The following is a 22,775-nucleotide window of genomic DNA, read 5'->3' as shown; positions in this document are numbered from 1 at the left end:
AGACACACATCGCTTGGCTGCGTCCTGCCTGTGCCCCTACCAGGGCCTGGGCCGGGGAGGAGCCTGTAACTGAGACACATGCCCTTGACCGGAATCGAACCCGGGACCCTTGGGTCCGCAGGCCGACGCGCTATCCACTGAGCACACCGGCCAGGGCCGATCTGGTCATTTCTGTCCACGTTTCGTTTGGAGGAGCACTTGTTTAGCTCCATTTGGAGGCGTGTGACTCTGAAGGCCCCCGGTGGCTGCCCACCTCGGCCACCCTGCACGGGCGGGTTTCTGGGCGTGGAAAGGGTGGTCAGTGGGAGCGACGTTGCCTGAGCCCGTGTGCCAGTGGGAAAACTGGCCCATGGCAACACCACACTGGCTGATGAGACCCTGGAGGAGGGGCGTGACTCCCCGTCCCACCCCTGACCCCTGACCCGACTGCAGACGAGTCACCAGCCTGCGGCCAAGGGGGGCTGTGGCCCCTCTCCCTCCCTTTCACACAGCGCTCAGCCATTCCCCACACGTGAAATGCGGTGTTAGGAGCACGTCCCACCAGCGCAGCCAGGGGTCAGTCCAGCGTCACTGCACACGGCACACCCAGCCCCCCCCCCCCCCCCCACTCTCCGTCCCATCCATTAACCCCCACTCCCCGGGGTCCGACAGGCATCGGCCGTGCACGGCGTCTGCCTGGGATTTAGGAGAAGAAACGGAGCGGAGAACAGGCCACCTCGGTGCCAGTGCCGGTGCCGGTGCCGGTGCCGGTGCCGAGGAGGACAGATTCCGGAAGAGCACAGAGAATGTAATGTAAATATGTACATGGCAGCAGAGAAGAGGACAGAACCAGCAGCCACCAGAAGGGGGCGCCCCTGCAGGGCCGGAGCAGAGTTTCCCTGGTCCAGGCACAGGCCTGGGACACGGGGCGGAGTTTATGGAGAGGAGCGGAGATCCGGGCAGGCCCCCGAGTGGTGCACATGCAGGCGGGGGCCCAACGGTGAGGTCCCCGCAGTGAGCCCGCTGCTTCCGTTCCTCTGCCCCCGCCTGGCCTTGAGTGTTCGGGATGCAAATGACAACTGCAGGTCAGAGAGGGGGGCGCAGCCCCCGGCCCCCAGCCCTAGGGACACGCTCCGCCTCAAATGGGACATGGGCCGCCCGAGGCCCCAGCGAGGCCGCTGCCGGCTTGGTCCAGTACACAAGTTAAAGCCCCCGGAGCCGGCTGGCCCAGAGCAGGGCCAGCGGACAGGCAGACATCCCCTCGCGGTGGGCGACCTCTGAGTCTGAAGGCGGCTGTGTCCTAAGAGAAACTTCTCAGAAACCAAATAGAAAATGATACCAATACCCAGTGACTGCGTTTACGGATGAAGTTCACGGCCAGGGCTGCTGGCAAGGACTAAACTGTTCCTGTCACTTAAAAATTTCTTCTTCTTCATTTCAGAGAGGAAGGGAGAGGGAGTAAGAGATAGAAACATCAATGATGAGAGAGAGTCACGGATGGGCTGCCTCCTGCACGCCCCACACTGGGGATGGGGCCTGCAACCTGGGCCTGTGCCCTGACTGGACTCGAACCCTGACCTCCTGGTTCATAGGTTGGCGTTCAACCCCTGAGCCACACCGGCCAGGCTGTTCGTATCACTTTTGAAGTAAAATAAGATGTTCTTTGAAAAAAACAACAACAACAAAAAACTAAAATAAGAAAATTGCAAAACAGAAAAACCATTTGATACCAATCTTACTCATCCCGGTCCCTCCAAAGTTGAAAAAACTTGGGGACCTGAGAGATTTGGTAAAGGTTCCCAGACTGGGATTCAGTCTGGCCCCAAGTCCACCGGGCTCCGCGGGGCAGGAGAAATGAATTAGAACGAACCCTGTCCCACTGGGCGGAAACCAGGCATGGCCACCGGTGACCGTGGCAGGGATCAATGGTCGGGAAGCTGCCTCAAGTCCTTTGTGAAACATCCTATATAATAAAAGGCTAACATGCAAATCAACTGACGGCAGAACCGGTTGCCATGATGCGCACTGACCACCAGGGGGCAGACGCTCAAGGCAGGAGGAGCGCCGCTCAGCCAGAAGCCAGGCTCACAGCTGGCGAGCGCAGCGGTGGCGGTGGTGGTGGTGGTGGTGGTGGTGGTGGTGGCGGGAGCCTCTCCTGCCTCTGTGGCAGTGCTAAGGATGTCCGACTGACAGCTTAGGCCCATCAGCCAGACATCCCCCGGGGGCTCCCGGACTGTGAGAGGGCCCAGGCCGGGCCGAGGGACCCCCACTGCACACATGTCAGGCACCAGGCCTCTAGTGATAGAATAAAGGCTGCTCCCTCCGGCGATGCAGCAGCTCGTCCTCGGGCCGCCTGGGGTGTCCATAAGGGACAGAGGAGCCCAGACCCCGTGTGAATGACGACCCGAGCGTCTGCCTGGTAATGAGATTCACCCCCCCACCCCCATGGCCCGCAGAGGCAGGCAGGCCCTCCAGCTACAGGTCAACGCAAGCTAAAGCCGCTGGCAGGTGCCACGGGAAACACCCCCCTCTTCCCGGCCTGCCCTCCCTCAGAGGGTCTCTCGTGCCCAGCGGTTTCATTTGTGTGTTCGCCACGGCTGAGGCCGCGCTGCCGGAGAGACGGGCAGAGTCCCGCCCACACGCAGGACGTCCGTGGGGCGGCATTTTCCAAATCACAATCGGGACACGTGGCCGGAGAACAGACGTGACCGACGGAAGTCAGCTGCTGGCCGACGTCTGTCCTCCGCCATCTCCCACGCGGCCTCAGAGGAAGGGGGGGGAACCAGGCGCCCCGGACGCTCGCTGCCTGATCCAAACTACTGAGTAGGACATCCTCAACTCGCCTCACACTTTGGGACAGAACAGGCCGCGCTGGCAGTGGCCCAGCCTTCAGCCGCTACCCGAGGAAATCAAGAAACAAATCTCCTGGGGAAGGCAACCCTCACCGCGTCGATTCCTGAGGATTCTGTTTTCATGGAATTCAAACCCAAGTTCATGGTTGGCCACAAGAACAAGGGCACTCTACACCCATATCCTGTCCCTGCCCTGGTCCCTACCCGCGCTGTCTGGACACCCAGTGGCCCACCTTCCTTCACTGAGGGGTCTCTGCCCCCCTCGCCCCCGGCTCCAGGGAAACCACGTGTGGGGTTGAGGGCAGGGGCAGCCGCCGAGCCCCTGATCCTGCACGAAGGACGAGAGACAGAGGCACCACTGGCCCCTCTGCCCGGGGACCTGCTACTGGGGATGGACAGGCAGGGCTCCCCCTGGTCCCCCTCAGGCTGGTTCATGGCTCCATCTCCCCCTGCACCATGGGGCCTGGACCACCTGCTGAGGAGCTGCTGCGAGCGAGCATCTGACCAGGCAGCAGAAGCAAAGGGGAGGGCCAGCGCGCAGCGTTCACGTCCTGCACACCTACTGTGCGCCGGGCACTGCGCGGCTCTCCACACGTCACTGCAACCCTCACAGAACCGACGAACTCGCTGCGTTAGCCTCGCCTCACAGATGAGGCTCAGGGCCTTTCTCACCACGTCGGTCAGAGCGGCAGGGCATGCTGGTCCGGCCCTGGGCCCACACACCAGGACCCCAGGCTGCCCAGCTCGGGGTGGGCCAAGCCTCACAGGGCCACACGCCGTCTCACGCGTCATCAGCGACTCGGAAGCCAGGCAGACAACCTCTGCATGCCCCGCCCGTATCACTCAGACTCCGGAGCAGGCTCCCTCCCGCGGAGTTAGGTCTCAGACACGTGCTGGGTGGGTGCTCGCGCTCGCGTTAGGCATTGGGCTTCCTAGAAAGTCCTACTTCGCCGAACACCAGCCATGCCGGCCCGGCGGATGGTTAGCACGGAAGCGCTCGGACCACACACCATTCTCCAGGCAGGCGGGCGCGCGGCCGCACCGGTACCTTGGCGTCCTGGCGGCTGCGGGCAGCCAGCGCGATCTGCCGGGCCAGCTTCAGCGCCTCGATCCGCATGATGGCAAACTCTAGCTCCTCCTGCCAGGGGGGGTGGGGTGAGCCAGGGGAAAGGCGCCCAACGGGGGGGTGGGGGGGGAGGGGGGTGAGCACGGGGAGGGTGACGAGTGCTGGGGGAGCACACACCGGCTTCCTTTCACGTCAGCGCCGCAGAATCATGAAACTGCTTAATTTCCTTTTTTTGAAGATTATTATTACTTTAAAAAATATATATATATGTTTCTTATTGACTTCAGAGAGAAAGGGAGAGGGAGAGAGATAGAAACATCAACCATCGTGGAGAATCACGGTTCGGCTGCCCCCTGCACGCCCCCGACTGGGGATGGAGCCCACAACCCGGGCCTGTGCCCTGACCAGGAATCAAACCCTGACCTCCTGGTTCACAGGTCGACGCTCAGTCACTGAGCCACGCCGGCCGGGCTCCTATTTTTTTTAAATCTCCCTAAGTATCGTGCACACGACCATAAACGATTTTTTAAACAAAAATCAACATTTTCGCTGTCCTGTTCCCTCTGGTTTCTTTCCTCTTGGTTCCTCTCACGTGAAGTTGGCCAACAGCGCCCTCGCGTGGACGGCATCCCCCAGCGCTGCTCACAGCCTCTCCTTTGGGTCTAAAGGACTCGGAATGAAGTTGTCAGATTTAAAGCACAGACAAGGCCATTGTCTCGGCAGCCAGGGCGGCCGCAGTGCGAGACCCAGCCCAGATGTCCTCTCTCCGGGACCTGAGAGCCTCCCACCCGTACACTGTGCGGCTCCACGGTGACCTCACACCCTTGGTTCTGGGACTAGATCACCAGCTGCTCTGGGGCTTTCAAAGCTTCTGAAAAGAACGACGGCCCGGTTTCCAAGCGGAAACGCACACGGCCGGTTCCCTGAGCAATCGCGCATCGCACATCGCAGCGGCGTCTGGGGTACCAGCCACACCCAGCCCCGCGGGGGTGGGGGGGCACCTCCTGGGCCCCTTCTCAGCAGCCACGCGTTCGATCCCTCCTCCCGGCGTCTGGGCTCACGCTCCACCGAGGTTTGGACAGGCTCCCCGAAGGCCCCGCGAGGGCTACCCACCTGCAGTTTCTGAGCGAACACCGGGGGGTTCTTCTCCGCTAAGTCGGGTTCCAGGTAGTCGAGCGCGCCACAGAGCGAGGCCGGGTCGGCCAGCCTGCTGAGCAGGGCGTCCGCGGAGGCAAAGGCGCCCTCCGGAGCTGCCTAGAGGCCGGGGAGCCGGACAGCAGAGAGAGAGACGGGAGAGAGAGAGACAGAGGAGAGAGAGTGACCCGATGCCCAGCGAGGACCTCGCACCCACGGGGACACTTCTGCCTTAAGGTTGCAGAGAGCGTCAGCCAGCGGCCGACACTGCCCTTTCCTCCAGGCTGAGCCCCTGAGAGACAATGGACATCTGGAGAGCGGCCAGCCCAGCCCCACCCAAAAGCGGCCTTAGGCCCCCCCCCCCACCCCCCCTCCCCGCCCCTCACCCGCCTTCACTCCCTAACTGGTCCGTGGAAGGGAAGTAACCCCGTTTCTTATTTGAAAAGCTCGGTGGGTGGGGACAAGCCAGGTGATGGGTTTTCCAAGCGTCAGTCCCGGAGGAAGCCCCTCCGAGTGGATATCAGAGGAAGGGAGGTTTGGGGAAAGATCATTTTCTAAGCGACGGAAAGATGACTTCACACGGGAAACGCATCTCCCGGTCGATCAGAAAGACCTCAGCACCAGTCACACCCAGGCTCTCTGCCCATCGTATTTCCCAACTGACAGGCACACAGTAGGTGCTCAGCAAACACTCAGTGCGTGCGACACACTGTTTGGTACACGGAACAGAAGACCAGCTAAACCCCAGGGGAAGGCTAGGAGGGAGGCGAGAGCAGTAAAATAAAATTCCCCGTAAGGACGCTCCATTTTAAATGTGCGAGGGGTGGGGGCGGGGGGAGGCTCAGCTCGGGCCCCTCTGCCCCGAGGGAAAACCTGTCACTCCTGGTCTATGGACAGGAGGGTCCCTCCCAGGAGGGTCCCCGCCCACCCTGCCCGCCGCCCTCTGAGGAGCAGCTACAGACAGAGACGGAGGACAACCCCACGCAGCTGCCCGGCCCTAAGGGGCTCGAGGTGGGAGGCCGACAGCCCTGAAGGCAGTAAATCAGGTGGGTGAACAGAGAGCCTTGCGTTCCGGGGGGGCCTCCTAGGCTGGCTTCTGGGGTGCAGGTGAGTGTTGCTCAGAAGCCTGGCCCCCTGGGCGATCGGGTCCAGCTGGCCCGGCCTCAGCCCCAGGGATCTCGGCCCCTCGACCCCACTTACAATTTCGATCGCCTCGGCGGCGGCGCCCACGGTCCTGGCCTCCAGCTCCTGGGCGGGCTTCTCTGGCACCGGCACCGGCACGTGCGGCTCCTGGGCAGGGGCCAGCCCTCGGGGCACCAGATGGGGGACCTTTGCCCCCGAGTTCACCAGGGCTTCGGCCTCCTCGAAGCTCGACCTGAGGAAGCAAAGGGTACCTTCTGTCTTCTCGTTGCAAACCCCACAGACATCGGCCGGGCTGCCCGCTCAGTCAGCCTCCCGAGGGACCCTGGACGGACAGGCTGCGCCCCAGAGGGGAAGGGGGCGGGTCTTGGCCGCCAGGGGCCCGTGGGCAGGACAGTCTGAGGGGGGCTCAGCCCACGCTGGGGCCTGCTGACCAGGGAGATCACAGCACAGATGTCCTGGCTCAGAGGCAGGAGCTGTGGCCTGAGCTGCAGGCTGGGCTGTGTCCCCAGGGCCGGCCGTGGGTCCCGGTCTCCTGCTCTGAGGGGGGAGGCAGGGCCTCCGTGAGGAAGGGGAGGCCGCCTGCAAGGGAGGACCTGACCCGGCCGTCACAGCACCGTCGCTGCCTGAGTCACACCGCCACCACCCCTGGTGCCGCTCGGGGCAGAGCCTGGGTTTCAGCAGGCAAAGCAGGAGCTTCCGTCCCCGGCCGCGCGGCCCCGTGGGTTGGGCACCATCCCATGCACTCAGGCCGCCGGTTTGATTCCCGTCAGGGCACAGGCCCAGGTTGGGGGCTCCATCCCCGATAGGGGGCGTGCAGGAGGCAGCCGATCGATGTCTCACTCTCACATGGACGTTTCCCTTTCCCTCGGGGAGGCCCCATCTCAGAGCGAGGCCCCTCCACAGCCCAGCACACAGCCCAGCCCCCGACGGAGGCCGACATTCACTTCCACAGGCATCATGCACGTGCGGCAGGGGAGCCTGCAACACGGGGAGCCCCGCGGTACGGCCCGCAGGTCCCTGCGGGTCAGAGTCACCGTTACCCCCGCGTGACACAGGAGGGCAGTGACCTGCATGAGGTCCCGCAGCCAGCGAGGGGCGGGTGGGGCACGGGCTCCGAGCGCTGCGGCCGCTGCCCCCACGGGACCATGACAGCGGCCGTGGGAGCACTGGGGGCGCTCGGAGGGGCCCACACCCCCCATTAGGGGGCGCCGCCTCCACCCCAGGGCGGCAGCAGCAAGGCCGCCGTGCTCCGTCCGTGTGGACACGGCGCCGGGAGCACCCGCTGCCCGGCTGTTTGCATGGGAGGCGCATCGGGAGGCAGAGCGGGCGCTGAGGCCGGGGCCTCTGTCCGTCACCCGCCCACACGGACGGCGTAGACGGCGTACCCGGAACACGGCGTTGGGGACTCTGACAGCCGGGCGGGCGGGGACTTGACCGGGCTCTCCTGCGACGTGTCGAACATCAGGTACAGCGCCTGCTTCTTCGGGGCGTCGTCGTCCTGTGGGGGAGCAACGCCGCGCGTCAGCCCGGCCGCCGCTGGCCTGGACCCGCCACAGAGGGGACGGCAGGGCCCGTCCCACAGGAGACCTCGCTCAGCGCGAGGACTTGCCCTTCCCTCTTCCCCGGAGAGGGGCCAACGTGCGGGCTCCGCGAGGGGTGGGGGTGGGGGGGGCAACTGCGTGCAGGTGGGGGCACTTCTTAAAAATATACTTTTATTTGTTATTTTAAATATGTATATTTTTATTGATTTCAGAGAGGGAGAGAGAAACATCAATGATGAGAGAGAATCATTGATCGGCTGCCTCCTGCAGGCCCCCCACTGGGGATGGAGCCTGCAACCCAGGCACCCAGGAAGCTATGGGCACCCAGGAAGCTGCAGGCACCCAGGAAGCTATGGGCACCCCAGGAAGCTGCAGGCACCCAGCGCCCTGGCTCTGAGGTCTGGGTCCCAAGGTGCTGGGACCGGAGGAGGCCCGGCTGTGTTGTCAGGCAGCGCAGCTGGGAAAGCGCCCGCCCGCCGGCTGCGGCAGGAGCACTTACAGGCAAGGAGGAGCCGATTTTCTCCATGTACTCGATTTCGTAGGCGTTCCTGTAGTCCAGCTCTGCGGGGAGACGGGGGGGTCAGCGTGGGACAGGGACAGGGACAGGCACAGGGACAGGGACAGGCACAGGGACAGGCACAGGGACAGGCACAGGGACAGGGACAGGGACAGGCACAGGGACAGGGACAGGCACAGGCACAGGGACAGGGACAGGGACAGGGACAGGCACAGGGACAGGGACAGGCACAGGGACAGGGACAGGGACAGGCACAGGGACAGGGACAGGCACAGGCACAGGGACAGGCACAGGGACAGGGACAGGCACAGGGACAGGGACAGGGACAGGCACAGGGACAGGGACAGGGACGGGCACAGGGACAGGCACAGGCACAGGGACAGGCACAGGGACAGGGACAGGCACAGGGACAGGGACAGGCAGAGGGACAGGCACAGGCACAGGGACAGGCACAGGCACAGGGACAGGCACAGGGACAGGCACAGGCACAGGGACAGGGACAGGGACAGGGACAGGCACAGGGACAGACACAGGGACAGACACAGACACAGACACAGACACAGGGACAGGCACAGGGACAGGGACAGGCACAGGGACAGGCACAGGGACAGGGACAGGGACAGACACAGACACAGGGACAGGGACAGGCACAGGGACAGGGACAGGGACAGGGACAGGGACAGGCACAGGGACAGGGACAGGGACAGGGACAGGCACAGGGACAGGGACAGGCACAGGGACAGGGACAGGGACAGGGACAGGCACAGGGACAGGGACAGGCACAGGGACAGGGACAGGGACAGGCACAGGCACAGGCACAGGCACAGGCACAGGGACAGGGCGGGGCCGGAGCAGGAGTACAAACTGTTCAACCAGAAGTTCCAACCCGGACACCGGTAACCCTCCTGCTCCCCAGGCTCTGCCATGGACGTCAGGTCCCGGGTCTGACAGGACAGACCCAGCTCCGCCCACCAAATGTTCAGACCGAGGGGGCGCCCTCCAGGCGCTGGGTTCCTCTGAGTCCCAGGGACCCTGGTCGTCCCTCCCTGAGAACTCGCTGCAGCCACAGCCGGGAGAAGGGAGGACAGCGAGTCCCCTGCTGTGGGGGCAGCTCTGCAGCCACCCAGCCCCCCCAAACCGCTGTGCCTCCGGGGCTGCAACGCCAACACTCAGACCCAAAACTTTTTAAAAAACTGTTACATTTCGTCATTTTCTCTTTTGTTTCGTTAATCCTCACCTGAGGATATTCCCTGTGGATTTTTAGAACGAGCGGAAGGAGGGGGAGACAGAGAGACACAGCGATGACCGCCTCTCACATGCGGACGAGGCAACGAGCCTGCAACTGAAGCAGGAGCCCTTGGCCGGAATCGAACCCGGGACCCTTCAGTGCGCAGCTCAATGCTGTCCACGGAGCCACCCCGGCCAGGGCCCAAAAAAGACTTTGAAAGTCCAGTTCGGTGGAGAAATGACCTCGTTCGAACTGCTGAGGCTTCAGGCTGCAGAGAGAACTCCAGGGGCTCTCGCTGGAGACCGGAGCCCACGCACGCCCCGGTCCCGGCAGCTCCACAAGGAGGCCCGCTCTGCTGCTCCCCGGGCTCCCTGGCAGCCACACGCACCCTGAGCACCTACTGTGTGCCTCCCGCTGTGCTGGGCCCAGCGGACGCCCTGGCAAACGAGGCCCAAAGGGACCCTTGGCACAGAAGCCGCCACCTGCAGCAGCCAGATGGCTCTCTTCTGCTCGGAAAGGGGCTGGAGGGTACCAACACCGGCTCAGACACCCGCTGGGCAGGAGCCTCAGGGGTGAGGCCTGGAGCCCGAGGCCTCCGGCATTTCTTACGTAAAAACAGACAAAATAGTCTGGTTTAGAAAAGACCAACGGGGAGAGGCTGGCCAGGTCTCCCCTGGACGGTCCCCTTTCTGTGGGACCCCAACGGCCCCTGGAGCTGGAAGTAAAGCTTTAGACGCTGACTTACTCAGGCAACGAACCGAGGACTCTGTGCCCGGCCTGGCTCAGCGGCTGAGCGTCGACCTACGAACCAGGAGGTCAGGGTTCGATTCCCGGTCAGGGCACAGGCCCCGGTTGTAGACACGCACCCGTTTCTACATATTGTTGAAGCCAACACTTAAAAACTGACTCCCTAATATGAGCTTTAGAATAAGATATTCCGGTCGGGCAGGGGTGGCTCAGTGATTGAAAGTTGACCTATGAACCGGGGTGGGGGGGGGACGGGACGCGGGGCGGGGGGCGGGGGAACAGTTCGATTCCCGGTCAGGGCACAGGCCCTGGTTGTGGGCTCGATCCCCAGTGTGGGGCGTGCAGGAGGCAGCCGATCCATGATTCTCTCTCCTCACTGATGTTTCTCTCCCTCTCCCTTCCTCTCTAATAAAAAATCAATGATCAAGCCACAACCCGGGCCCGTGCCCTGACTGGTGCGTAGGTGGACGCTCGGCCCCGGAGCCACGCCGGCGGGGTTTCCCGGCCTTGTGTCCCCCGGGGGGGGGGGGGGGGCCCGGTGGCTTACCCTCGGTGGGGGAGCTGAACTTGGTCTCGCTGACGAAGGAGGACAGGTCCGAGGGCTGCGGGAAGTCCTGCTTGTCCGCCTCCAGGTCCACCGTCATGCACGCCCACTTCTGGCTGGTGACGGCCAGCTTCTCCTCATCCGTCGCGTGGACCACGGCCGAGATCACCGGCGGCGTTTCTGGCGTGGCCGCGGGCGTGGGGTCCTGCGAGGAGGGGAGCCGTCTCTCCTCTCGTCCAGCGTCCGAGCTGCCCCCGCCCGCCCCCGGCCCGGCCCGGGAACGAGGAGGTGGACATGCCCGGCGTCCCCCGGACACAGCTCTGCCCTTCGTGATGAAGCTCCTTTCCTGGTGGCCCGTCTCGGGGACCAGGGCTTAGAGAAGTGGGGGTGTTTGGTTATTGGGGTCTCGGTCATTAGAGATGCTCCTGCCCATTCACTTGGAGGAAAAGGACACTTTTCTCGTCATTTTATGGCTTTGATGCCCGGGTGGTGCCCACAGTCGCTATTGGCTGACAATCCTCGCACCCGCTGGTGGGGACAGAGAGGGGCTCGCGCCTCCACACCCTCAGGGCCCAGCCCCCATCTCCGCAGGCTGTGCAGCTGAGCAGGGAGGCGGGGCCCCGGGACGCCAGGGCGGAGCCAGTGCTGGGACCCAAGCCCCGTCCCAGGTGCCAGGTCCCAGGTGCCAGGTCCCGGGCCGTCTCTCTCTGCAGCCCCCGCCCGGCAGGGGTTGGCCGGCTCTGCTGCACTGGCTCCGATGGGGGGGGTTGTTTTAGGACAGTGGTTCTCAGCCTTCCTCATGCCGCGGCCCTTTCATACAGTTCCTCATGGTGTGGTGACCCCCAACCATAAAATTATTTTCGTGGCTGCTTCATCACTGTAATGTTGCTACTGTTATGAATCGTCATGTAAATATCTGATATGCAGGATGTATTTTCATTGTTACAAATTGAACATAATGAAAACGTAGTGATTAATCACAGAAACAATATGTAATTATATGTGTGTTTTCCGATGGTCTCAGGCGACCCCTGTGAAAGGGTCGTTCGACCCCCAAAGGGGTCGTGACCCACGGGTTGAGAACCGCTGTTTCAGGACCTGAAGGGCCGGGCACACCCGCCGGAGGGAGGACAACCTTCCCTCGTCTGTGACGGGAGAAGATGTGTGGGTACTGGGTGGCGGAGCGAGTGAGCAGGAGCCCGTTTTCTTTACCTCCCACTGGGTGTGGGTTACAAACTCCAGGGCTCCTGCCCGGCCGGCGGGGCTCAGCGGTTGAGCGTCGGCCTAGGAACCAGGAGGTCAGGGTTCGGTTCCTGGTCAGGGCACAGGCCCGGGTTGCGGGCTGGATCCCCAGTGGGGGGCGTGCAGGAGGCAGCCGGTCCGTGATTCTCTCTCACCACTGATGCTTCTCTCTCTCCCTCCCTTCCTCTCTGAAATCGACAAAATAAACAAATAAAAATTCCAGTGCTGGTCACACACGCTCAGGTGCCTCCCTGTGTGTCCATTTCCCTCCACGGCTCCCCGGACGTGATGTTCATACACATTCTCAGCAAACGAACGGGAGACGGACGGGCGGTCCCCGAGGGGCCTGGAGCGCAGCCGTCGCCGGCCGGTGGTCCGAGAAGCACTAGTGACCCGTGAGTCCGCAAGGTTGGCGACCGCTGTGGTAGAGGCCCCTGGACATCTCCCTGAACATCTCTGCATCTCGGGACACGCCCGACCCCCCACAGGGGGGGCATCCAAACGGCGTCTTGCCAACACCAGGAGGCGCCGTGGAGGAGGCGGGGAGGGTGCCGGGGACACGGCCGCGTGGGCGGGGAGGGCCGTGACGGGATGAACACCCACCAGCCTCCGTCCCGGGGAGCGGTTCACTCAGACACGTCCGGGACATCATACCTGAGAGGGCGGGTCCGAGAGAGGAGACCGCTTCGGCGACTTTTTCACCCTAAACGTGTCACTGGAAACAAAATGGGAAATGTGAACACAACCAGGTCCAGAACGTTCCGGAACCCAGAGCAGACCGAAGCCACCGCCTCTGCTGAGTGTCCGCCGGACCCCCGGCCGCCACGCCGCCCAGGCCGGGGCTCGCTCTGCGCCTCCAGCAGGTGTGACCGGGCCTGGGAGGTTCAGGAAGCTGGACCCCAGAGGGCACCGGGGGGCTGACCCGGGACCGAGAGCGACGCTGCCTGATGCTCCGACTTCCCCTGCTGCACATCGGGGAGCACGTCCGCGTCCTGGGTCCACCCGCGTGTCTGAGCCCAGTGCCCGGGGAATGCAGGCTCCTGACCAGTGAGGGGCAGCTCACGCCGGGCAGGTCGGCCGTCACTGAGCGGACCTGCCGGGGCTTTCAGGGAGGAGGCCTGTGCTGGGGGGAGGCCTGGGTTTGGGGGAGGAGGCCTGGGTTTTTCCTAACGACGGGGAACAGACAAGATTCTGGGCGCTCCTCCTCTCTCTCCTTCACACGAATAACGAGGCAGGGGGGGGAGGGGGCACATCAGAGGAGACTCCTGAGGGGTCAGAGGTTAGCACAGACGGGTCCCCGCCGTCCCCTGGAGGTCAGGGGTCCTTCCCAAGGTCAGAATGGAGGCTCCTCCACCTGCAGACTGGCCCCGCCTCCTGGCCTCAGGCCCCGCCTCCTGGCCAAACAAGGGTTGGGGGTAGGGGAGCCCCCATCCTTAGATCCCACTCCCCTCCCGTCAACCAGTGGGCAGAACCGGGCACCCAGTTCCTCCCTGTGTCTCACAAGTAACACCCCACAGCAGCACCCGCTCATGGGAGATACTCGCATGGTCATTGGCAGCATCGATGCCTGGCACAGCGCACACTGTGACCGCAGCCTGAAGCGTGCAGCTGTCCATGCACACAATCACATTAACTTATATCTTAAAGTTGCTCAGTAGCTCTAAGGTCCTGATCTCCCTGGGGGGGCAGAGCCTGAGGACTCAGCCCTCTGGGGGGGGCCAGGCCCCCCTGTGGGGACGGGGAGGCGGGAGGCGGAGAAGGTGCTGGCCTGGGCCCCTGGGAGCCGCCCACAGGACCCTTCCGGCGGGGGAGGCGAAGCAGCAGAGGCCCTGGGCGGTCTGCTCCGGTCCCCCCGCCCCCCTCACCCCCGCCCCCGCAGGACCATGACCCCAGGCGGCATGCTGACCCCCAGCCGGCCCCGAGCAGCGGCAGCGACTCGCTCAGCCCTGGGCCCTCCCCTCGGAGCCGACCGCTTTCAGGGGCTCCGCACGCCCCAATTTGGAAACGGCCCAAACATTCCTGCCTCCGTGTCCGCGGGACAAGCCGCCGCCGGCGCTGGGGGTCGGCCGGGATGTGACCTCCACGCGAAGCCACAGAACTCAGGGAGCAATGGCCGCGATCAACTTAAAACGCGACAATGAGATGAGTTTACAAAGCCCGGCCTCCCTCCGCCGAAGACAGACACGAGCGAGGGAGCGAGTCCCTTCCCCACGAGCGGGCAGACGCTGGGGCCAGGCCCCCACGGTGACACTGACCCCACGACACAGAGAGGCAGCCTCTGCCCAGCCCCCCCCCCCCACGTAAAACACGAACACGTGTGGCAGCAGCCGTGGTGAAAGCAAACGGGCATGAGATGGACACGGACAGGCGGGCGCAGCGCGGGAGGCGGCGAGACGTGTACTTACAACAGAGAACACACAGACATCACGTCTTCCACCATCCTGAGACAGGGAGACAGAGAGACAGACAGAGGCCCTGACACACAGCAGCCTGCGGCCGTCCGCGGGGTCCGCGGGAGTGGGGGCGCTTTCCGGAGAGGACCCCCGAGAACCCTCCCGAGCTGGTTCCGATGGCCCCATAAAGGGCTGCTGCCAGGAGCCTGGTCCCAGGGCACCCCAGCCCCCGGCCCCGGAGCAGGACGGCCCGGGGGCTGGCATCCCGGACCCCGGAGCTCTGAGGACGGAGCAGGGAGGAGGGGGCCCTGAGGAGGGGGGGGCGCCTGAGGAGGGGGGACGCCTGAGGAGGAGGGGGCGCCTGAGGAGGGGGGACCCTGAGGAGGAGGGGGTGCCCACAAGATGGCTCTCGAGCCAAAGACGACAGAACGAGTCTGCAGCCTGAGATTTCAGGCTCCTCTTGTTTGGGGCTTAAAGCTTCTGCCCTCGCTGGTGTGGCTCAATGGGTAGTGTCGGCCTGCGGACTGAAGGGTCCCGGGTTCGATTCCAGTGAAGGGCACGCACCTCAGTTGCAGGCTCGATCCCCGGCCCTGGTCTGGGCGCGTGCAGGAGGCAACCAATCGACGTGTCTCTCTCACATCGAAGTGTCTCTCTGTCTCTCCCCCTCCTTCCCACTCTCTAAAAATCAACGAAAAAATACCCTCGGACGAGGGTAACGAATAACGAAGCTTCTCGCACAGATTCTACGGCGTGTCCAGCAGAAGCCTGTTGGGGTAACCGATCTAAGAGTCCTGCTGGGGGGACCGGGATTGCCCCCCTGGCCCCTCCCCCGCGCCAGCAGGAGCAGGGGGACCCCAGGCCACGGTCCGAGAGCCCCGACGGGAGGCCCAGGGCGCCGCCGCCTTGATCCATGGGTGCCAGCCGCCACAGCCAGTCCCGCTGGCCTCCAGGGCCTGGTGACGTGACTGACGACGCCTCACAGGAGAGCGAGGAGCAAGGCCCGCCCCCAGCACGCGGCGCGGGCCCACGGCCCCCGATGAGGGGCTTGGAAGGCGTGCTGGAGGCGGGATGAGCCGGCACCTGCCTGCACGTGTGTGCGGCCCACAGACCGCACGGCCTCCAGGGCCACGCGGAAGGCGGCTCTGCCCTCTCAGGCCCCCGACTCCTCTGGGCCTGCGGCCTCTCGTCTGCAAATGCTGCCCCGAGAGAGGGGTGCAGACGCACAGGCATTTCCCACGGGTGGGGGGGGGCAGGGAGGGCCGGCCCCGGGCTCACCGTGCTGGCCTCCTGGACTGATCTCGTTCACGGGAGACACCACGAATGTTAACAGAATTTTCAGGGCATGTTCCCTAGCTTCCGGGCCACCCCAAAACAAACCACAACTCACAGGTTAAATGGAAAAGACCAACAGGGAGAAGCTGGCCCGGTCTCCCCTGGACGGTCCCCTTTCTGTGGGACCCCACAGCCCCGGGAGCTGGAAGTAAAGCTTTAGACGCTGACTTACTCAGGCAATGAACCGAGGACTCTGCCTGGCCTGGCTCAGTGGCTGAGCATCGACCTAGGAACCAGGAGGTCAGGGTTCGATTCCCGGTCAGGGCACAGGCCCCGGTTGTGGGCTCGATCCCCAGTGTGGGGCGTGCAGGAGGCAGCCGATCCATGATTCTCTCTCATCATTGATGTTTCTCTCTCAAATCAATAAAAATATATTTTTTAAAAAAATAAAAGGATGGAGGACTCTGGACTCTCACCCAAAGGGCACGTGGGTGGGGAAATGTCCGGTCACACGCCGGCGCCTTGTGTCAGATGTGGGGGGTGGGGGGTGAGGGCACCCGGCAGGCAACTGAGCCCGCAGCCGCCGCCCGCCCGCCGCCCGCCCGCCCTGCACTTACGTCTTCAGTGGCGTCTTCTTCTTCTTGGCCGGCTTACCCAGCCCGTCCCCGTCCACGCCGTGGGCGTCGGGGGAGCCGACGGGGATCTCAAAGGAGGCTGGGGACTTCGACGGCGAGCTGGGGGCCGGACAGGGGTCGGCAGGCTCGCCGCAGGCGTCGGGGGCGAAGCCGTAGGACGGTGGGGGCAGTTTGGGGGACTCCTGCATCTTCGAGGTGGAAGAGAAAGGGTTGAAATTGGGGTCGTCCCACTTGTCGATGTCGAAGGTGTAGGAGCCTTTGGCGACAGGGATGTCACTGGGCTCCTCGGGGGACTTGGGGGGCGAGGCCGGGGTGCTGTCCGGCTTCTCGGGGCCTTTCTTCACCTTCGGCCTCCGGAGGGGCATTTTGGCGCCCAGCTTTTTGCCCAGCTTCTTGGGGGCAGGGGCGGCCTCCTGCGCGCTGTCCCGGCTGCCCTTGTCCTCCGAATAGTCAAACTCCAGCCTCACCGAGAGCCCTCTGGCCGGGGGATCCTCGGGGCCCCCGCTCTCTGCTGGGGTCACGCCCACGGCCTCGGGGGCCGGGGCCGGGGGCACCGCTTTCCTGCCAACAGGGGGTGAGTTCTGCACTCTGCCCCCCGCAGGGGGGGCGGCCCCGTCTGTGCCCACCGAGTCCACGGGGCCGGCGGCCTTGGGCACGGCGGCCGGTTCCAGGGGCGCCTCCTCGGCGGAGGCGGGTCCGGGAGCTTCCCGGGGGGCCGACTCTGTGTCTGTCTCGGGGGCACCGTTCTCCTCGCTGGGCCCGGGGCTGTCCTCGGCCGGCGCCGGCGGAGTCTCTCGCACGGGGGGCGCTTCCGGGGGCTTCTTGGGGGGCTGCTTCTTCTTCAGGGAAGGCGGCCTCGGCTTCTTCGTTCGCTTGAGGGAACCGGAGTCGCTGCCCGGACCCAGGCTGTTCGCTTCGGGGGCCGGGGCCGCGGCCTCGGCGTCGCCCGCGCAGGAAGCACCATCGAGGTCGCCGGCCTGCAGGCTGAGGGAGCGGGGCAGTGCGGCCCTGGCGGGGGCCCCGGCGTCGGGGGACCTCGTCCGCGCGTCCGAGGGCCGAGGCTCCGAGGTCCGGGGGTGGCCGACCAGCTCGATGCTGTCGAAGTCCAGGTTGTAGGCCCCGCTGCTGGCTATGGGCTTGTCCTCGTCGAAGACGGCGGAGCAGGAGTGGGCGGGGGGGCGCAGCGGGCTGCCTTCCGCCGGGGGGCCGCACGGGCCATCGGGGCCGGGGGCCGGCTCAGCGCCACCTGAGGACACGGACAGAGCAGCCCCTGAGGACACGACACTCCGGAACATTCCCACCTCCCGCCCACAAGCGCCCGCGGCAGGGCCCGCCGGCCTGGCCCACCGGGGGCACAGCTCCTGCCCCCCCCCCCCCCCCCGGCCCCGGGCCGGCTCCACGCCCGCCGGCCTGCGCCGTGCCCTCCGCCGTAAGCAGGAGGTGGCAGGTGACGGAACAGCCCGGACCGCTCACTCATCCGAACGTTCACCGAGGGCCCAGCTGGGACCGGGCACCGAGCCGGCGGCCGGGGACTCGACGAGGAACAAAACCAACAAACCCTTGTGCCCACGGGAGTCACGCTCTTCAGGGAGAAGACGGGCAAGAAGCAAGCAAACAGCCCGGCCGGCGCGGCTCAGGGGCTGAGCGTCGACCTATGACCCAGGAGGTCAGGGTTCGATTCCCGCTCAGGGCACAGGCCCGGGTTGCAGGCTCGATCCCCAGTGGGGGGCGTGCAGGAGGCAGCCGACCAATGTGTCTCTCATCGTTGATGTTTCTCTCTCTTTCTCTCCCTCCCTTCCTCTCTCTAAATCAGGGGTGGGCAACCTCTGGCACGCGGGTCAAACATGGCACGCCAGTAACTGTTGCTGGCACGCGAAACGCTCTCTTATAATCTTCCATTTACAATCTTTTTATTAATATCGATTTTTTTATTTTTCAGATAAATTCAGTGTAGGTGCATCTTAGATAAATAAATAATTTTACATAACAAGTTATCATAAAGGTCATAGACATGGATTGATGAGAGAGGGGCAGAGCAATTTCTATGCCTCTGCCTTAACTCTCCCTGCCTTCCTAGATCCGACCAGTGTTTTGGTTTCATCCACATACGCTTGTGAATCTTTGTTCTCAGGGATGAATTTTGTTAAGTCTCGTAATAGGAGTAGCCTGACGGATGAAAGTAGTAGCTCGTGCATATCTCTGAAGGTCACAAAGTATAAACCTGATGTGAAATCTCTGTCATCAGTGATGCAGCAGCAAAAGTCCCACTGATAATATCACACGGAGTCATAAAGCTTTCTGTTGGACTATCAGTGTCCATGTATACATTAAAAATAAATGTATTTTTCATCATCACATACTGTGTTTTTGTCGCTCGAATGAATTTTATTATTTCTTCAAGGTTCTTCACATACGTACACCTTAAGAGATATCAAGTAGGTGTAACATGTTCTCAAAAAATTAGGGTTGGGCCCTGACTGGTTTGGCTCAGTGGATAGAGCGTCGGCCTGCGGACTCAAGGGTCCCGGGTTCGATTCTGGTCAAGGGCATGTACCTGGGTTGCGGGCACATCCCCAGTAGGGGGCGTGCAAGAGGCAGCTGAATCGATGTTTCTAACTCTGTATCCCTCTCCCTCTCCCTTCCTCTCTGTAAAAAATCAATAAAATATATTTTTTAAAAAATTAGGGTTGGCACGCAGAAGAATTCTGAGTCAGAGATTTTGCTGGTTTTGGCACGCACACACAAAAAGGTTGCCCACCCTGCTCTAAATCAATAAAAACATGTTTTAAAAGAACCTGCAGGGTCACTGGGCCGTGCAGACCAGCCTTTTACACACAAAGAGCAGAACCCGAGACGGCACCAGAGCCGCCAGGACCCGCCTGCCCCCTCGACCCGACTCCGGGTGCAGGGGAAGCAGGTGGAAGGCACCCAGAAGCCCCCGCAAACCCGGTAAACACAGAGCCACCTGTAGGTCCACTCCCCTCAGCTCCACTTACACCCACAGCCCCGAGCCCATTGTCCCCGCTGCGGGGGATCCCGGGCACCCCAGCCCTGCCCGGCAGGAGTCCCCGTGTCTCCCTGGGGCGCGGACCCCTGGTTACCTGGTTCTTCCGGGGAGGGGGGCGCGCTGACCTCCGGCTCCGGGACGACCTCCGGGGGCGGCGGGGGCGGGGCCGGGGGGGCTTTGACAGGGGTCGTCGACTCCGGGGTCTCAAAGGCTTCTTCCGAGTCAGAACTCCTGGCGGAGAGAGAGGGGGAGACACAGGTCGGGTGGGGCCAGACACGGGGTGCTGGCGGCCTCTGGGCCCCGGGGAACCAGGCTCCCGGCCGGCGCCACGCTCGGGACGACGCGAGGAAGGGTGCTGGGCAGCGAGGCTCCCGGGAGGGTCCCTTATCACCCCCACCCCACCTTCCGAGCACCCTGCTCCGCCCACCGGCCGCACACACCCTTCCCGGAACCCCAACATGAACAGAAACATCAGAGCCGCTGCGGACGGGACCCCAAGAGCCGAAGTCTGCAAACTATGGAATTTTCTGAGAAAGACTCATTCCCCAAACCCGACGGGCCCACAGCGCCTCCTACGGACGGACCCTCCGCGAAGGACTGGCTGTCACGGGCAGAGCGAATCGCTCCGGACAGCACAGGCCCAGGCGCCCGTGTTTGCACCGTCCGCTTCCCAGGGTGGAGCACAGGGCAGTCACAGGCTGAGCCAGGAGGAGTGGGAGTGTGGACCACCTCATGGCCCCGGGCCGCCCGGCCCCACACCACACGCATCAGGGGAAACGCTGGGGAAATGACGGAGCCAACTGCCTCCTCCCAGGGCCTCCTTGAAGGACCAGCAGGCCGAGTCCCCGCTGCTGGCCACCGCCGCCCACAGCCACCGCCGCCCACAGCCACCGCCGCCCACAGCCACCAGGCCCACAGCCACCGCCGCCCACAGCCACCGGGCCCACAGCCACCGGGCCCACAGCCACCGCCGCCCACAGCCACCGGGCCCACAGCCACCGCCGCCCACAGCCACCGCCGCCCACAGCCACCGCCGCCCACAGCCACCGGGCCCACAGCCACCGCCGCCCACAGCCACCGGGCCCACAGCCACCGGGCCCACAGCCACAGGGACCACAGCCACCGGGCCCACAGCCACCGCCGCCCACAGCCACCGGGCCCACAGCCACCGCCGCCCACAGCCACCGGGCCCACAGCCACCGCCGCCCACAGCCACCGGGCCCACAGCCACCGCCGCCCACAGCCACCGCTGCCCACAGCCACCAGGCCCACAGCCACCACCGCCCACAGCCACCGCCGCCCACAGCCACCGGGCCCACAGCCACCGCCGCCCACAGCCACCGCCGCCCACAGCCACCGGGCCCACAGCCACCGGGCCCACAGCCACCGCCGCCCACAGCCACCGGGCCCACAGCCACCGCCGCCCACAGCCACCGGGCCCACAGCCACCAGGCCCACAGCCACCGCCGCCCACAGCCACCGGGCCCACAGCCACCGCCGCCCACAGCCACCGGGCCCACAGCCACCGCCGCCCACAGCCACCGCTGCCCACAGCCACCAGGCCCACAGCCACCACCGCCCACAGCCACCGCCGCCCACAGCCACCGGGCCCACAGCCACCGCCGCCCACAGCCACAGGGACCACTCCACGGGGCCCACAGCCCCCAGGAGGTCGAGCCATCTCACCAAGGATCACCTCTGGCCCCACCCCCCAAGCCCCCTAATTCCCTGGCCGGGGTCTCTGGGATCTAAACCTCTTTAAGACGCCACAGAAGCCAGCTGCGAGGATGCGGTGGGCTTCTCGGGCGGCCGGCAGAGACCCTGGGGGGACCCGTGCTTCTGCCCCCACCCCTGTGAGGCTGGGAGCACAAAGGGTCCTTCTCTTCCCCGCAGCCAAGCTGATGCGCACGGGTTCGAGCCGTGGAACCCACGGAGGTCTCCCAGCCGCACACCTGCTCAAGGGGATGCCACGCACCACCGCCATTCACCGCCCGGCACGCGAGGCGGGGCACCCCCAGCCCCTGTGGGGTTCCTGCCTGTTCACCAGGAACTAGTGATTCTGCATCAAAACCCCAAGGGCTCCAAGGGCTACCGCGGCCCACGGTCCGGATCCCCCCCCACCCCCCAGCTGCCTGCCTGGTGCACATTTCCACACCCTCTCCCACCAGCAAGTTAATGAGAGGAGATGGGGGGGGGGGGGCAGCTGTTTAATTAGCTCCTCTCCCCTCCCCTCCGCGGGGTCCCGGGCTGCACACATTCCCGGAGCAGGGACTGCTGTCGTCCACCCCACAGCGCCTGCCGGCACGGAACAAAGACAACAGCCCCTCACGGCCCGGCTTCCAGGCGGCTCTTCTACAACAGGAAACGACAGAACCAGGAGTGCGCCTGTCCCCTCCACACACTTCGAAAGGGAAGAAGGAGATTCACTGAGTTTGTCATGAAGATGCACCCGACAGAGACGTGCCATGGCATCTGCTACCCCGCCTCTGAACGACAGGAAACACGTTTACCAGAACACGCGCGCTGCTCTGTGTAAGTAAACACGCAAACACACGCGCACTGTTCTGTGTCAGTAAACACGCAAACACACGCGCACACTGTTCTGTGTCAGTAAACACGCAAACACGTGTGCACACTGTTCTCTGTGTAAGTAAACACGCAAACACACGCGCACACTGTTCTCTATGTAAGTAAACACGCAAACACACGCGCACTGTTCTCTGTAAGTAGACACACAAACACACGCACACACTGTTCTCTGTAAGTAGACACGCAAACACACGCGCACACTGTTCTCTGTAAGTAAACACGCAAACACACGCGCACACTGTTCTCTATAAGTAAACACGCAAACACACGCGCACACTGTTCTCTGTAAGTAGACACGCAAACACACGTGCGCACTGTTCTCTGTAAGTAAACACGCAAACACACGCGCGCACTGTTCTCTGTAAGTAAACACGCAAACACACGCGCACACTGTTCTCTGTAAGTAGACACGCAAACACACGCGCACTGTTCTCTGTAAGTAGACACGCAAACACACGCACACACTGTTCTCTGTAAGTAGACACGCAAACACACGCGCACACTGTTCTCTGTAAGTAAACACGCAAACACACGCGCACACTGTTCTCTGTAAGTAAACACACAAACACACGCGCACACTGTTCTCTGTAAGTAGACACGCAAACACACGCGCGCACTGTTCTCTGTAAGTAGACACGCAAACACACGCGCGCACTGTTCTCTGTAAGTAAACACGCAAACACACGCGCACACTGTTCTCTGTAAGTAAACACGCAAACACACGCGCACACTATTCTCTGTAAGTAAACACGCAAACACACGCGCACACTGTTCTGTGTGAGTAAACATGCAAACACACGCGCACACTATTCTCTGTAAGTAAACACGCAAACACACGCGCACACTGTTCTGTGTAAGTAAACACGCAAACACACGCGCACACTGT

General features: G+C 63.6%; 1 protein-coding gene across 5 annotated transcripts in view; it reads right to left on the bottom strand.

Moving 5' to 3' along the window:
* TACC2 (transforming acidic coiled-coil containing protein 2) overlaps positions 1-22,775 on the bottom strand; it is a 99,451-nt gene that overhangs the window by 8,477 nt on the left and 68,199 nt on the right. The window contains exons 4-13 of one of the 5 annotated variants that reach the window (XM_070432008.1): positions 19,395-19,531; positions 16,276-17,539; positions 14,399-14,434; positions 12,648-12,708; positions 10,755-10,956; positions 8,215-8,276; positions 7,560-7,672; positions 6,232-6,406; positions 5,011-5,151; positions 3,880-3,969 (exon numbers count right to left, since the gene is read on the bottom strand). In XM_070432008.1, coding sequence (XP_070288109.1) covers positions 3,880-3,969; positions 5,011-5,151; positions 6,232-6,406; positions 7,560-7,672; positions 8,215-8,276; positions 10,755-10,956; positions 12,648-12,708; positions 14,399-14,434; positions 16,276-17,539; positions 19,395-19,531 — 2,281 coding nt within the window. Of the gene's footprint in view, positions 1-3,879; positions 3,970-5,010; positions 5,152-6,231; positions 6,407-7,559; positions 7,673-8,214; positions 8,277-10,754; positions 10,957-12,647; positions 12,709-14,398; positions 14,435-16,275; positions 17,540-18,259; positions 18,714-19,394; positions 19,532-22,775 lie in introns of those variants that run through there. The other 4 variants (XM_070432004.1, XM_070432003.1, XM_070432005.1 and 1 more) reach the window with 4 other exon arrangements.

Source organism: Myotis yumanensis, unplaced genomic scaffold (assembly GCF_028538775.1).
Source record: "Myotis yumanensis isolate MYYU_CA2020_CCGP unplaced genomic scaffold, mMyoYum1.0.hap1 SCAF_13, whole genome shotgun sequence".
In the NCBI taxonomy this organism is placed as follows: Eukaryota; Metazoa; Chordata; class Mammalia; order Chiroptera; family Vespertilionidae; genus Myotis; species Myotis yumanensis.
This window is presented reverse-complemented; position numbering and strand designations above follow the sequence as displayed.